General features: G+C 35.6%; 1 protein-coding gene across 1 annotated transcript; it reads right to left on the reverse strand.

Moving 5' to 3' along the window:
- Positions 1-11,211: 11,211 nt before the first annotated feature.
- LOC132167741 (plastid division protein PDV1) lies at positions 11,212-13,684 on the reverse strand. Its single transcript, XM_059578766.1, has 2 exons — positions 13,229-13,684; positions 11,212-11,995 (listed from the first exon to the last, which is right to left on the reverse strand). The coding sequence occupies exons 1-2, from the start codon at positions 13,571-13,573 to the stop codon at positions 11,480-11,482; spliced, it is 861 nt and encodes a 286-aa protein (XP_059434749.1). The 5' UTR covers positions 13,574-13,684; the 3' UTR covers positions 11,212-11,479.
- Between the last annotated feature and the right edge of the window lie 1,429 nt (positions 13,685-15,113).

Below are 15,113 nucleotides of genomic sequence, written 5' to 3' on the forward strand. Positions count from 1 at the left end.
ACGGACTAATGGAAAAAAACTATAATCTATATATTCTCCATAATTATTTGTCTTTTTGATCATCATATTTTTATTTCAAGGAAATCTAATTCCTATATATATAATTTTTATTATTATATATTTCTCCAGATTCATTGAAAAGTATAAGGTAATGTTGTGGCATTCCTTTTGCCCCCACACCAGCAGGCGCAATTACCGGTTTATTTTGGGCGGTCGATGGGGTCCGAGTCGCCGAGAGTTGCTACCCGTGTGTGAACCCATGTCCTAGATTTTGCTTTTGCTTTTCCCTCAAATTTTTTTTATTTTTGCGGTGTCACGCGTGGGAGCGATCTGGAAAGCTCCTCTAGTTTCTACTGCCAAGTCGTGCTGCTTTCCATAAAAGTAGAAATGCAGTAATTTTGTTGAGCTTATTTGTTCGAACGGGTCTCGGGCGGTCTATTTCCGTGTTCGAATAGATTGATTTTATATGAATTCTCTTTCATTTAGTGTCGGAAAATTCAACTGCAAACATATAATTAATGAGGGTTTAGAGAGGGAGTAATTAAGATCATTAATTAATTAGCTTATTTGCGTCTCACTAGATATATATGATTTCTGGACATAGCCGGCAAAGAGTATTGCTATTTGGTAGAGAAACTAATAGCCACGTTGTAGAATTAAATGACATGGGTTTTTGGTTTTTGTGATGAAAAAGCAGCCCGCCAGCTGTTTAATTTATATTTGGTTCACGAAGTCAAAAAAAAAAAAGCAATAAAATTAGAGACCAATTGTTATTGGGTTGGAATTTAGTAGCTTTGTACTGGCAATCGTTGTATTAGAAACTGCTTTCAGTCAAGGGAGCAGTACCTAACATATTTAAGATTTCTCTCATTATCGAGGGAGCATTTTCTAGACAAACAAGAATATGTAGGATGTGCTCTTCATGCTGTCAAAATTATAAGGTTGTTCCTCAGCACTTTCCCAGTAATATTTTGTTCTAACTTTTTCATTTCTACCTCGTCTTGAATGGTAAAAATTATGGATTCGAATTCTAACAACAAATATGAGAGGACGTTTATAAAATCTACTTATTTCAAAATTTGCCCAAACATGGCCTTTATAAAAACGCTCTTATATTTATTGTTCAAAATGGTATCAATTTGGAAAACAAAATTACTTAGAATCTTTGTCCAAAACCCATAAAGAGTTAGAGAATCACAAGCTTTTTTGTTCTTTGTTTTGGAATATAGACACCGGAATCTTCAGAATAAGGTACCGGTACCCCCACAGAGAAAGTTAATCACTATTAATTTATCAAATAAATGTCTTTTCATTATGTTAATATCCAATCTAAAACCTATTCATAGACTCGGGTCAACCCAGTATCAATCTTGTATGGAAAAAAGAAAAAGAAAAATGGATATGGACAAGTTGGTTGCAACTTGCAAAAAAGTCCTACTTTTTCTTCACCATATTTTCTGGCCCTCTATTTAATTCTTACACAAACTGGCACAGCAGATGATATATTTTGTAGTCAATCATAACAAGGGGGACAGTGATTCAATTTTGTAAGACTGCTTTGCCTAAAAATTTGAAAATTCATGGCAATTTGAAGGAGCTGATTGCAAATAAGATAATATATATATATATATATACACCCTGCGTGAGACGATGAGCATACCTGCACTGATACTTGCTTGCTTGAGAAGTACTCAAAGAGAGAGAGAGGCATAGGAAGGACAAGAAAAAGGTCACATGATTATGTCTCAAACCAGATAATAATTCCGCTGTTGTGATTTATTATTAAAATAACAATATTACACCCACGCGCCCTCACATGTTTACCCTGATAAACAAAAAAGAAACGTATCATTATGTCTTAAGTAACTTCTTTAATCATTGTTAATTTTTTTTGTTATAAGCTTTTGCAGTTTTCACGTAGTAATTCTATTTGTGTATGACGGTGGCCGGCTTCGGATCACGTGAGAAGACGCACGGTATTAGTCAAAAGTTTCATTGCTGATGGTCTACCAGATGGTGACTTTTAATCCTAATTTTGTAGCCCTTCCGTCATTTGTGGCGACTTGACATAGGCACCACCGGCTAGCCCTTCTTACTCTTAGAATACACGTTGAAATCATTTCATAGAAATTAAGGTTTTCTTTCTTTCAATATGAAAATTTCAACTTTCCTTCTTCTTATGTCTCTCATTTTGTTCCACCTTGAAAAGTCATGAGAATTTTGTCTGCTTTTATATAAATACATATATATTTTTGTATATATATAATTGATGCACCGTGACTTAGTGAGCTGCAGCGAATAATAACAATAAATAACGAATAGGTATTTCTAGATCTTGATTCTATTAAATGATCTAATAAATATTTTCTGTATGCTAGATACTCTCTATGATTTGAAGGAAAATCATGAAGGAATTCAACTATGAGACTTTTGATTGAACAAAACTCATATATAATAAACAACTGCATTTTAAGGTTTATAAAGTATGTATTTATAAGCCCCTAAATCCTAAACCTGATAAAAGAACGAAACTAAATCGAATTGAAACTGTTAAGGCCCTAAAAGAAAGCAATTCTACGATGGCTCGTTTGGACAGAACTTAAGGCCATCCGGATGGCCATGGACATAAAACATAAAGAACTGGTTAGGTGAACTAACCATCTTTTCAGAGTGAACTCATCAAGTGTTGTAGTATTTTAGGTACCAACTTTGTTTGTGCAGAATTCAAAAGGATGGGACATTAGTAATAGTATTAACATGTGCTTAAACGTGGGTTTTGAATTCCATTTGACTACCATACATATATAAGTATATAACTCTCTCCATCGTACGAGAAAACAGATGAGGATGCAAATGCAATAGACTTTTTAGGAGGTGGGTGTGGATGAAGAGCTTTCTCTGTTTCGGTTAGTCATGGAGGGGTCCTTTTTTATGGTGGATGCCGGTTGGTACATATTTTTAGGGCTTAGAAATTGAGAGGCAACGTTTGGATATGACCCATGACATGTGAGATTTGAGAATCTGTCCCATGCTAGCTGCTAGCTTTATATGTTTTGCTCATGCAAATTGTGGATTGTGTCTTCTTCTATTCCTTCATTCATACGCTCTCTTCTTGTGGGGTATTCTAATTGTTTTAATAACCCCAAAATCACACTTTCTTGAAATCAAATGTGCTTAGTGTTAATAAATAAATAAATGGAGAAGATTTCCCATCGTGCTGAAATGAGGCTTTTTTTTTTTTTTTTTTTTTTTTTTGGGTAGAACCCTTATAAAATTACAATTTTATTCTCAAATAAAAAATTAAAAAAAAAGAAAAATTTGGAATTCTATGAAGCTTTGAATATTATTTGCTCATGGTTTGGATTTAGAAACTTATCATCCTGCTTTATTTATATCGTTTAGTATGCAATCTAGTTTAAAAATTTGGAAATAAAAAAACTAGTAAATGCTACAGTTACATGTCATTTATATCTCCCATGGACAATCTTAAATCTTAATTATATTTTACCTCGATCGTTTGTGCATCAGATAAGTTATTTCTACCGATAGGTACTTCTTATTCGTTATTTATTGCAGTATTTAGTTCCTATGAAACAATTTCTGTCGCCAATAAATTTACTGACGCAGCTAGCATAATAAATCCCGACAAACCAGTGCAACGGTAAGAAACAGCCTTCAAAATTTACTCATCGTACGTGTATATGTACCCTTCTCCCAACCACTTTATTTATAATGATTTTTCTTTGACAAAAGGAAGAGAAATAGCATTTGGACACGTCTCGTTTCGATTTTCTTTGACCCATAAATTCCCAACACCCAAAACTACATTGATTTTTAAAATTTAAGATTTAGATTTGAATTTGAGTCGCAACTTCAAGTCTCGGACAAAACTAATAAATTGTGAAAAAGCATCACAAAAATCCAATAATTACACTTGAAGTACTGTTACGTCGCAATCGAATCCCACATTTTATAACGTGCCGATATAACAAGTGTCATGTGAAACACCTAGAAGATCGCTCAGCATAAACTATCTTCCCAACAAAATACATAGGTCTTATAATATGGGAAGAAAAAATAAAGGGCAATAAATCTAGTAGGAGCTCTAGCTCTGCAGACTGTCAATGCCATTAGTGTTAATAAATCATGACATTATGATTGCAAACTAGTGTTGAGAAATTTAAATAATATCTTTTAATTTGTGTCTTAGTAGTTAGTTCCATAATCATGTTCCTCTTCATGTGAGATACTGATCATCAATGTAGTGGTTCCTTAATTTATTTATTTATTTATATATTTTACTGATCACGTTTGACAATAACTGACACTTCTGGTAATTACTTAATTTTGGAAGGACAACCTTTTCACCTACTCTCTCAATAGGGCTCTCTTGTTCATACACAGGGTGGTTGCCATATTAAGTACAACCCAGTTCATTTTTCAGCTGCTTTTGCATATATACCCATTATCATTATTTCTTTCGTTAAATGCTTTTACTAAATTTCATCACTGTCGATAGGTGTCCATTTGCTTCCATAATTTAATCCCACAGTCTGATTTTCCCACGTTTTTTTTCCTCCTTTTAAGTTCTAGCCGTTTTTTAACTCATGGAATTGAACTACCACGTCTCCTTCGGAATCATTCAATATCAAATTATTCAATGCTTGATTAAACGGACACTGTGCATTGAGCAAACATGTACGATTATACCAGAACATATTTACTTCAAAAGCACCCATCATATGATGAATAGTACTCAAAGGTTCAGCGATTGTATGACTTGATACGATACAAACCCGAGTAGCTGACTCATAAATTTGAATAATCATTAATAAATTATTGTTTTGTGAAATAAAAGTTGAAAAGTTTTACCCCTATCAAGTAAAATTAGATGGTGTTAGATTAAATTTACCCTCGACTAAGTGCTTTTTCTTGTAGGCGAAATGAAAGCTAACACAAAGAAGAAAATATATATATACTGTTAACTTATAAAAAAAAAATACTGGAGCACATTTAATACAATAAAATGAAACAGCATATATACATTGTACCCGGCGAAAACTTATGTTATTAAAATTTCAGAAATTCTTCTATATATATGTTCTTTTCTACAATGTAGACTCTGTTCACTGTAGAGTATTTATGAATGTTGCCACGTCGGAAGAGCTGAGGGATTATGGGCACACACTTCCTCACAACTTTTCGCTATTCACAATATTAGTATTTTATTTTATTATGGGAGCAAAATTATTTTTTGAATTAAACCATTTTTGGGTTGGCCCAGGAACAGGGGAGATTGAGAAGAAGACGTTAATTAGGCCTATTTTTGATGAATTTTTTTATTTTTATTTTTCAAATCAAGATGATATTCACAAAAGTTTAAGCATGTAACTAGTGAGGAAAAAACAAAAATACTGTGGCCATTGATAGGGTGTTGACAATTCATAAAACCAAGTTCTCATAGACACAGGCTTCTGTCTGTCTGGGCTAGCTATCATAAAACCAATTAGGAGGAGGTTGCCGAAAAGTTAGTTGGCGCCTGGGGGAGACAAGGGATCATCAGGAGCCACTTGTTGCTGAGGCTGAGGCTAAATGACGGCTAGGCTGCAGCCTGCAGGCTTTATAGAGAAATCAACAGGGAGTTGAGCTCACAAGAGAGTGCCAACTTGCTGTGTCTGCATGTGGGTTGCGGCCTCTGTCTCTCTCTTTCTCCGCGTCTCATACTTGGAAATCTTGCAGTGCAATTTAATGAACAAGGACAACACCTGACTTGTCTTGAAATAGCTTTGGTCCCCTCGCTAGATTTGCCAATTCATTTTCATGTATTAATTTATTCGTGACTCAGTTAAATTGAACAAGATTATCTCCAATTTAAAATGAACTGGAGAATATTAAGTTAATAGTCAGAATCTCTTTAACTCTTTAAAGAAATCTAAGGACATAAATAAAATATCTGTCTCATTAATAAAAAAAATAAAATATTATATATTTTTAAAAAAATTATAAAAAATTAGGAAGTTACTGACCACCCCATGACCCTTGGAGGTGTTCCGGCCACCCCAAGGGCCAAACGATTTTTTTTTTTTTTTAGTTTGAGTTTAAGGGGTGGGGTGGCCGGACCACCCCCAAGGGCCATAGGGTGGTCCGGTCAACCCTGGCCGACCATTAGGGTGGCTAACAAGTCACCCCCAGCTAAAATAGGATGGTTCGGCCACCCCAATTGTAGGGACAAGCAATTGTATGGCATCCCATAAATTCAGTCCAAATTTAATATTTCAAATCTCAATAAACTTGAACTTCAATAAAATTTCAGGTTTGCAAGACTACATTAATAATATATATATATATTTTAAATGTGTCGTCAATATGGCTATCATTTTTGGACATGTGCTCTAAAGTCCAAACTATAAGGGGATACTGTAGATAGTTAGACCCACTGGACATGGTAGGTAATTGCACGAGAGTTTAACGACCCATGGGGCATAACGGAGCACTCCAAGTGCCATAATAAGTTCGACCCGAACTTTGTTTGACACACACCGGAGGTTCGGACCCACCGGAGCTGGCGGATTTGACAAAACCCGTATCTTGTCCACCAATTGTGCATAATTTGTGGCAGTATCTTAATCTTTTTACCCCAACGATCTTATCAAGTATCACGGTTGACTAATCGAATCATGGACCTTGATCACCCACGTGCCCTATGTACGGTTTACTATACTTGACCCATGAGCTACTGAGCTTTTTTTTTTTTTAAACCATAATCAGGTGGGTCCCCACGACCCTACCCAACGAAGAAGAAATGAAAGACAGACAATCAGGTCGGCAACACGTGAAATGTGTATAGGGACTTCTGCACCCAATTACAATTTGTCTCTGATTTTGTCGACGTGGCAGTCAAGATCTAGGACAAGTGGCATTGGGTAAATCATGGCCATATTTGTTGTTAGAAAAATGCTAGGGTTAAGATCATAAATCCGAGGATGGAAATTGGTCGGCAGGTCCCAACAGGAACTCTCAATTTCACCTACCGACAAGATGGTCATGGGAGGGAGGGAGGGAATGTGAGAAAAAAAAAATCTTTGATCGTCGACTTTTTCCTTGGCGATCTATTTCTGACCGCAAAGCATTTACAGCTCCACATGCATTTTAGGCGCGTGTACCACGACATCATTCTATTTTAGGGTCCGTACAAAATTTGACCAGAGATTTCAATTTCTTGCCTAGGGTTTCCTTTGCTGTGAGGTATTCCACATTTTTGATAAATCATATCTGAGTTTATCTAAAATTCATCAGCTGAATTGAATAACTTGAATAACCAATTACCCATCATTGCTTTAGGACTAATAAAAGGATAATATAATCGATTGGATTGGATTATGAGAAGATTATTAGTTTGAATGCTCATTTTTATTTTTTATTCATTTTTGTACCTACTCTTGTCTTGGGTAAGATTCCAGTTTTATTGGCGGGCGTGGCCTGAAAAAATTGTTTTCACTCAAATAAATTCGAAACTTAATATGATAGAAATGTCACCAAGATCAAAGTCCTTATTACTTGAGTCAACTCATTGAAATTTCTTCACAACTCACTTATAGCAAAAAAATAATAATAATAATAATAAATAAATAAATAAAGTCAATTTGTTCTTAAATGTTTCAAACCTAGTCATTTTCGTTTGTTTGAATCTAGTTTCAATTAAAATTAGACTAATTTCAGTTGAAATTGGACTATTTAGAGTTAGAATACGTGTTCTTTGTGTATTGTTATGGAATATATGTCTGATTCCAACCTGTTTAATTATAACCGAAACTAAACCCAAACCAAACCCTAATGGGCCTAATATATGAAAAATGGTCTGTCTACACTTCTTTAATTTGGGTGCGTGACTACAAATAAAAAATGTCAAATGTAAGACTTGGTGTAGGATGGTGGGAACCTTTGATTATGGTTTCCAAATCAAATGTGTCCCACAACTTTGTTTAGATCATTCCTTCACAGTGGATACTCCACCCTCCATTTTTTTAAGAAAAAAAACATAAAGAGAGAGAGAGAAAGAGAGAGACTAGATATGTTCTTATGCATTAATCTAAATAATTAGTTTTGATTAGTTGGGTACATTTCCATGCCTCTAGCACGTGTCTCAGTGTAAAAAGGTCATTATGTTTTTCCACCCTCCATATATAATAACGTTCTGGGTCAGAAGGAGAAAATCAAAGCTCTTCACCTTTTTCATTAACCAATTAGCATTACAAAGTGCAATTATCATTCATTCAAGGGAAGGCATTTAAACACAATCTTTCTTATCATTACTTCGTACGATTCAAAGTGAATGTTGGGCGCAAAAAGCAGGCAAACAAGGAAGTAAAAAGTTGAAATAAAAAAAAATTTGCTTAGTTTCTTGGCCAACCCAATATTCCAACATACACTTAGAAGTATTAGAGTTTTTATTATAAATTTTCTTTTAAACTAACATGACAGGCTATAATTAGTTAGATAATTAAGCAAACAATCTGACTTGTTAATTTAATTATTTTAATAATTCAATTTGTAAAGGGATTTTTGTAGTAAAAGGTGAACAAAAACGCTTAATTAGACGTTCCTGCGCCGAAAACACAAAAAATCTTTTCAGATTTCAAAATGAGTGAAATGGGGAAGAAAAGTTGGACAAAGAGGGGAAGTATGTTTTCTTCTTGTCTTTTCACCTTCTAAAAGACAACTGCGTTCGTGTTTTCCTACATGCCATGGCATCCAATAGCAAGTCAAAGAAAGTGGGTTTAGACAGCTGCAAATTATGAGGCTAATTATGTGTTCAAACAACTACTTTTTGGCTTTTAACCTACAAGGCAAATTATGGGAATAGATCTACTCCAGTCTATTTTAGACTGAAAAATATTCAATTTATGATTAAAATTTTAATGATAATAAGATACCTGTCTTACTAATAAAAAAAATAATATAAAATAAAATAATAAAATAATAGGGAGTGGTTGGCCACCCTATTGGAGAGGATCCTGTTCCCAAATTATGAGATTACTTTTTGGTTTTTAAGTTCTCAAACGATAGCTCAATCGGCTGTAGACTACGCGCCACCCTAGAATGAATTGGAGAGGATCCTGTTCTCAAATTATGAGACTACTTTTTGGCTTTTAAGTTCTCAAACGATAGCTCAATCGGCTGTAGACTTCGCGCCACCCTAGAATGAATTGGAGAGGATCCTGTTCTTAAATTATGAGACTACTTTTTGGCTTTTAAGTTCTCAAACGATAACTCAATTGGCTGTAGACTACGCGCCACCCCAGAATGAATTGGAGAGGATCATGTTCCCAAATTATGAGACTACTTTTTGGCTTTTAAGTCCCCAATGGGTAACTTAATCAGCTGTGGACTACGCGCCACCCCATAATGGATTGGAGAGGATCCTATTCCCAAATTATGAAACTACTTTTTGGCTTTTAAGTCCCCAAGCGGTAGCTCAATCGGCTGTGGACTACACTTTATGAAGCGAAGGTCACTAGTTCAAATCTCCTCTTCCCTTATGTGGACATGTCAAAAAATAAAAAAATAAAAAACAATTTTTTTGGCTTTTGCCTCTTAACATACAATTAAAATTAAGCAGAGTCAAAAAGGCATAAACGGAAACATAAACTTTCCGACATTCTTTCCATTAATGTCTTGTGATTTTGGAATTTTCTTTCCATTACGTAATCGCTTTCATTTTTCTATTTCCAATCACAATATTGTGTATCCAACATGCGGTCGGAGGATGACATATAATAACGAACTAGACTACCAACAAAAAGCTTTTTGGTCCGGATAAATGTTATATAGTGATGGCATAAGATACTTTGTTGTCAATTTGGACAATAAATATGAAACGAAGCATCTGTGAAGTCCATCTGGTCAAATAGATTTCAGGCATTTTATCTATCTACTTGAGCAGGTAATTTTATAAAAGTTTTTTCATATTTACTGTTCGAATTATTAACAATTTAAAGAGCAAATTACTAAACATCCTAATCTAATAACATGGTCTGAAAAGCAAGACAAAATTACTCGGGCTTATCCGAGTTCAGATTTGGTTGACAGAAACGTGGAAAGCAAGACAAAATTACTCGGGCTTATCCGAGTTCAGATTTGTTTGGTTTACAGAAACGTGGTTTTATGGCCTTTGTTTTTTTTTTTTCCTGGCCCCTCTGTTTTTAGGTCAACGTGGTGTGTGGCTGTAATCTGTATTGCGGCTATTGCCTCGTGGTCACACATTGAGGCTTGAAGTCTCGCAAAGGATGGCCCATGCACAGGCTAAATCACAGGCTAAATTTATTGGCACTTGAAAGGAAGGGTCAATCTTGACTTGAGAGGATCGCCTCCCAAATTAGCTTCGGCCCATCTATATCAATCACTACCCAAGTCACAACATTTTAGACTGTTTGGAAAAGTTTAAGGCCCAGTTACACTGGATTAAATAAAAGCTGACAGTTAGAGGGATCTTCGAACCTGAAGCTCAAATTGCTAGATATCCCGCCCATCTGAAATTAGCCTACAAGCTTTCAAAAGCCACATTTCCTTTCATTTACTCCTGCGTTGAGGTGGCAATTCCTGTTTACGTTTTGGATCATATCGTGTCAAAACATGAGTAAAAGATTATATAAATCAACCATAACTCGGCTCATTTAATTAAACAGCTAAACTCTTTAACCCTAACCCGTTAATTTTTTTTTATTGAATTTATAAGTCATAAAAAATTCTTAGCCCTACGTCGACATTCTTTGCGTACAAATATATAAGCCACATATTTCAAATCTCTTATGACCCCGGACAGTGGACACGAAAAAGTTGCTCCATAACATCTTTTGCACCTATTTCATACCTGGCGTCATGTGAATTTGAATCTAAGCCAAGAGGCCTGTCTCACACTTTTCTTACATTGGAGTACAATACAAGCAATAGGACAATAGGTCATGTTCGGATTCTTTTCTTGAGAATTAGGGATTTGAGGTAATTAAAGCATATGATGATTAGACCCATGAAAAAAAAGAAGTGATTCTAAATTTGATTCAGAACACGGTCTAAATCAAAGAAGTTTGAGAAAGACCACTGGAAATTGAGTATGACGAACCAACAACTTTGTGGTGATAATGAATCGCCCAAGAAAAAGGGCAATTATATGTGCTTTTAGAAATGTCAATTGATAAGAGATTCAATAATATGGAAACCGCAAGAGAAGGCATCCACGTACAGATTACCTCAGCCAGAAGTCGGAATAATATATACACAATGAATTCAAAAAAAACTCGTGGAAAAGGGCCAAAAAAATGCAAACGACTATGACACTCTACAAATTGCACACGATTATCCTAACTAGATAGCCAAACCCTTCTAAGCTTTCATGCGAGATGGCTTAAAAACAACAAATCATAAGTCATAAAAGCATGGCCTCACATCATTTGACCAATTGTTGTAGAATTCAATTTGCACCTCAACCCCTGCCTGCCAACACATCCAACTGGCTCAAACGACTATTTGATGAAGAATCCTCCAGCAATGAAGTTTGCCTCATATTTCTGTTGCTGTAGAGATTATCTTCTCGCTTCTGTGGATGCTCTCTATAAGCAACCTGATGCAGATGCAGCCATGCAAGCATGCTAACTGCTACCAAAGCAGCATTGCCCAGTATCCCACCCATGTGATCCAATTTAAGGGATTTCTTTGCGAAATCAAAACTTGAAATGAGAGCTTTGATCACTATGTTAGAGCTCTTCCCTTCATGGGTAACAAATTTCTCACCAGATGGACTGTACGGTGGACCGTATAGATTTTCAGGTGAAACGAAGTGGCCTGCATCACGTACATCTCCCACAAAGGCCAGAGCTTCTTCAATGACTTTGTACTTCTTACCGTGATGGTCAGCCAATCTCATTGAAAGAACAATTCGACTTTGTTCTAATCGGGCAATTGCAGCATCTCTCTCTGCCCGCTGCTGCATTTGAACAGTCTGTGAAAGAGAACAAATCGTGAGAAAAACTAAAAATGAAAAGTCAAAGGTTTCAGGACAAACGAGCACTTCTTTATCAAAACTCTAGCACCTAGACACAAGTCATGTCCACAGAGCCCTGTCCCAACAATTTAACTGCATATGTATATATAGTTTGGTTCCATTCTAGGACCAAAACTCCAGTTATAGTTTAGAATATTGCAAAAGAACGTTACTTATCATTCAACAGTTAGAGCTTCAATGTCTTATTAGTGTCAATACACTGATAAGACAAATCGTTTACAATTTGTTTTGAGAAAGTGGAGGAGATAAGAGCTTCAATGTTTTTTTGATAAATGAGATAAGAGCTTCAATGTTATTGGCTAGTGGCTACCAATACAAAACAAGAACCTTAGGACAGACTACAGGGTGGTATATTTCCTTTCCTTCTCCCCCATTCTTACGTGAACAAAATGTAACCCCAACACAAGATAACAGCAAGAAACCCAAGATATACAGCTCACCTCAAAGAAATCAAGCTAATTTTCAATTTCCTTAAAAGATGCAATTCGTTCTCTTCTCTTTTCCCTCAATTTTCTTGTTAATCAAACCGAGCTCAACCAAAACACAAATACATAACAAAAATACCCTGTTGATTTCTATTTATTTTATTTTATCCCCCATGCAACCATCTACATATTCATTTTCCTCAAGTTCATTTCTTTGGGCATTTAAGCCTAAATCTGACAGTATCATCGTTCGAATACAACTTGCCTCAACTCAACAAAGCCATTATCCAAGTACAGTCTCCTCTTTTTTTCTGTCTCCCCCTCTACATTTCTCAGCAACCAAACAGAACATAGCCAACCAAAAATGCATGAAATTCTTAAAAAATATTAGAGATGCAACTGACGCCAAATAATTCGGGCTAATTCTCAACTTCCATAAAAACCGCATGAGACTCAGAATGTCTCACGCCCTTTTCCTTCCCTTCGTCTCAATTTTCTAATGAACCAAAACAGAGCCCAACCAAAAAACAGCGACAAACATCATCAACAAAACAAACCCTAGAAAAATCAAATAAAATCTGACGTTCCACAAAAACCACATAATACTCAAAATATCAAATTCGCTTCCGCGCCACTCAATACCAAAATTCTCAGTAATAAAACACACGTAACTCAATCAAAGACACTCACTCGCATCCCATAGAAAGAAATCAAACAAGACCTAGCAAAGCAAAGCAAGACTCACGTGGAAAAACTCGAGCTGGTCCTCGAGGTTCTCGAGCGCGGTCCGAATCGCGTTGAGGCTCTTGGCCTCCTGAATGGCGGAATTGTCGTCGTCGTCGGAGCCCCGGAAATCCTTGACGAAAACGAACCCGGCCCGGCCGTTTTCCTCAACGGCGTCGTTTAGGTTGCTGGTATTGTTGGTACCATAGGGCCTGTTCTTCTTCTCTGACGGCTTTTTCAGGGCTTTGACGGAGTTGAGGAAGTGAGAGCGCGAGATCGAGTGGATGGCGTCGCTCAGCTTGTCGTGGAGGTCCCAGATCTTCTCGAGGATGGCTTCGATATCGTCCAGCTCCATGTCCCATTTCATGAGGGGAAAGGTGCTCAATTTCTCAATTTCTAGGGCTTGGTTTCTTTCGGTTAGAGGAGTAAGGGACTGTTTGGATTCCTCTCTCCGATAACTGTGATTGTCTAATGTCTCCTATGTGATGACACGTCTCATTTATTTTATTTACGGAAACACCCTTAAAAGTTAAAAGCGTTTGTGACTTTTGGCGCTGCTAGATAAGCGGGAAGTTTATGGATCTGGAGACTGGAGCTTTTAATGCTCGGGTAGAACGAGTATTCGAATCATATTTTTTCCTTCTGCCAATTTGCTAATTAGATTTAGGGGTAATTTTTTTTTTTTTTTAACATGTCAACGCAAGGAAGGGAAAGAGAAAATTAGAACTAGTAAGACGTAATTCACAGCCGATTGAACTACCCCTTAAAAACTAGATTTAGGTTAATTTAATTGGCTGGAGAGGACATTAGATCACATTTTTCTCTCTTCTTTTTCTTCTTTTGTGTGAACATGTCGAGAAAAAAATAAATTTGTACAAAATTTAGCTTTGCATCATCAAAATGTAGCTTTGCATCATCAATTTAATATTCTAGTACTCTCCTTAATATGAAGGAGGATAATATGCAAAATATTTAATTAAAATTAAATATGAATTAATTTAATAAAAATTAATTAATTAATTAATATTTTAATATTTAATAACCTTATAATATCTGTATTATTTAAAAATTTTAAATGACGTTGTACGGTTAGATTTGTGGAATAAATTTTAACCATAAAATAACTTCCATTATGGCTCTATTTGCCAATGGCTTGGAATAAGAAAGTGGCCAGAAATTATAGCAAGATTTGATTAATGTATAAAAAAAGTCAGAATGTTTGATATGAAAAAAAAAAAAAAAATTGTTTTGTAGTGATTTTTTTATTTAAATAGTAATAAAATGTGATTGATGTGATATAAAAAGTAAAAATATTGAAAATTAAATTTGAGATAAATAGTATAAGGCTTTTTTTGAGTCTATTGACAAACAGAGCCATATGCTTTGGACTCGTCTCTCTTAAAGTTAATGAAAACGGTATCATACACCGAGGTTGAACTAGATTAAGCTTTTTGCTCTTTTAAAATTATTTTAACAAGTTAAATATATGTGCTATTTTAATTAAAAAAATTTGCATAATTTCTATCAAAGTTAAGTTTGAACTCTCATTGGCGCCTTCTATCTATTGAATAAAGATGGCAGTTGAGGTCTCCAAGACTTTTTGAATAAAGATGGCAGTCGACGTGCTTGCGTGTTATACCGAATGCGGGAAATATATCCTTGTGGGTCTGTTTTTGGCTGTGAAAGGCTATGTTCAACAACACCCATTTGCTCCTATTACAGAGTGCGAGTGCTAGAAGAACCCCAAGTATAAGCACAATCCGCCACATCATATAATCGGCCTCCGGTTGTTATCACCACAGCGTGCGTGGTAGCTCTTGAGGAAGATGAATGAAAGTAGCCCCGCGAATTTAATAACAACACCTTGCATATCAGGGTGCGTATATTCTTGCGAATTTTATAATTGT

Source organism: Corylus avellana, chromosome ca1 (genome assembly GCF_901000735.1).
Source record: "Corylus avellana chromosome ca1, CavTom2PMs-1.0".
In the NCBI taxonomy this organism is placed as follows: domain Eukaryota; kingdom Viridiplantae; phylum Streptophyta; class Magnoliopsida; order Fagales; family Betulaceae; genus Corylus; species Corylus avellana.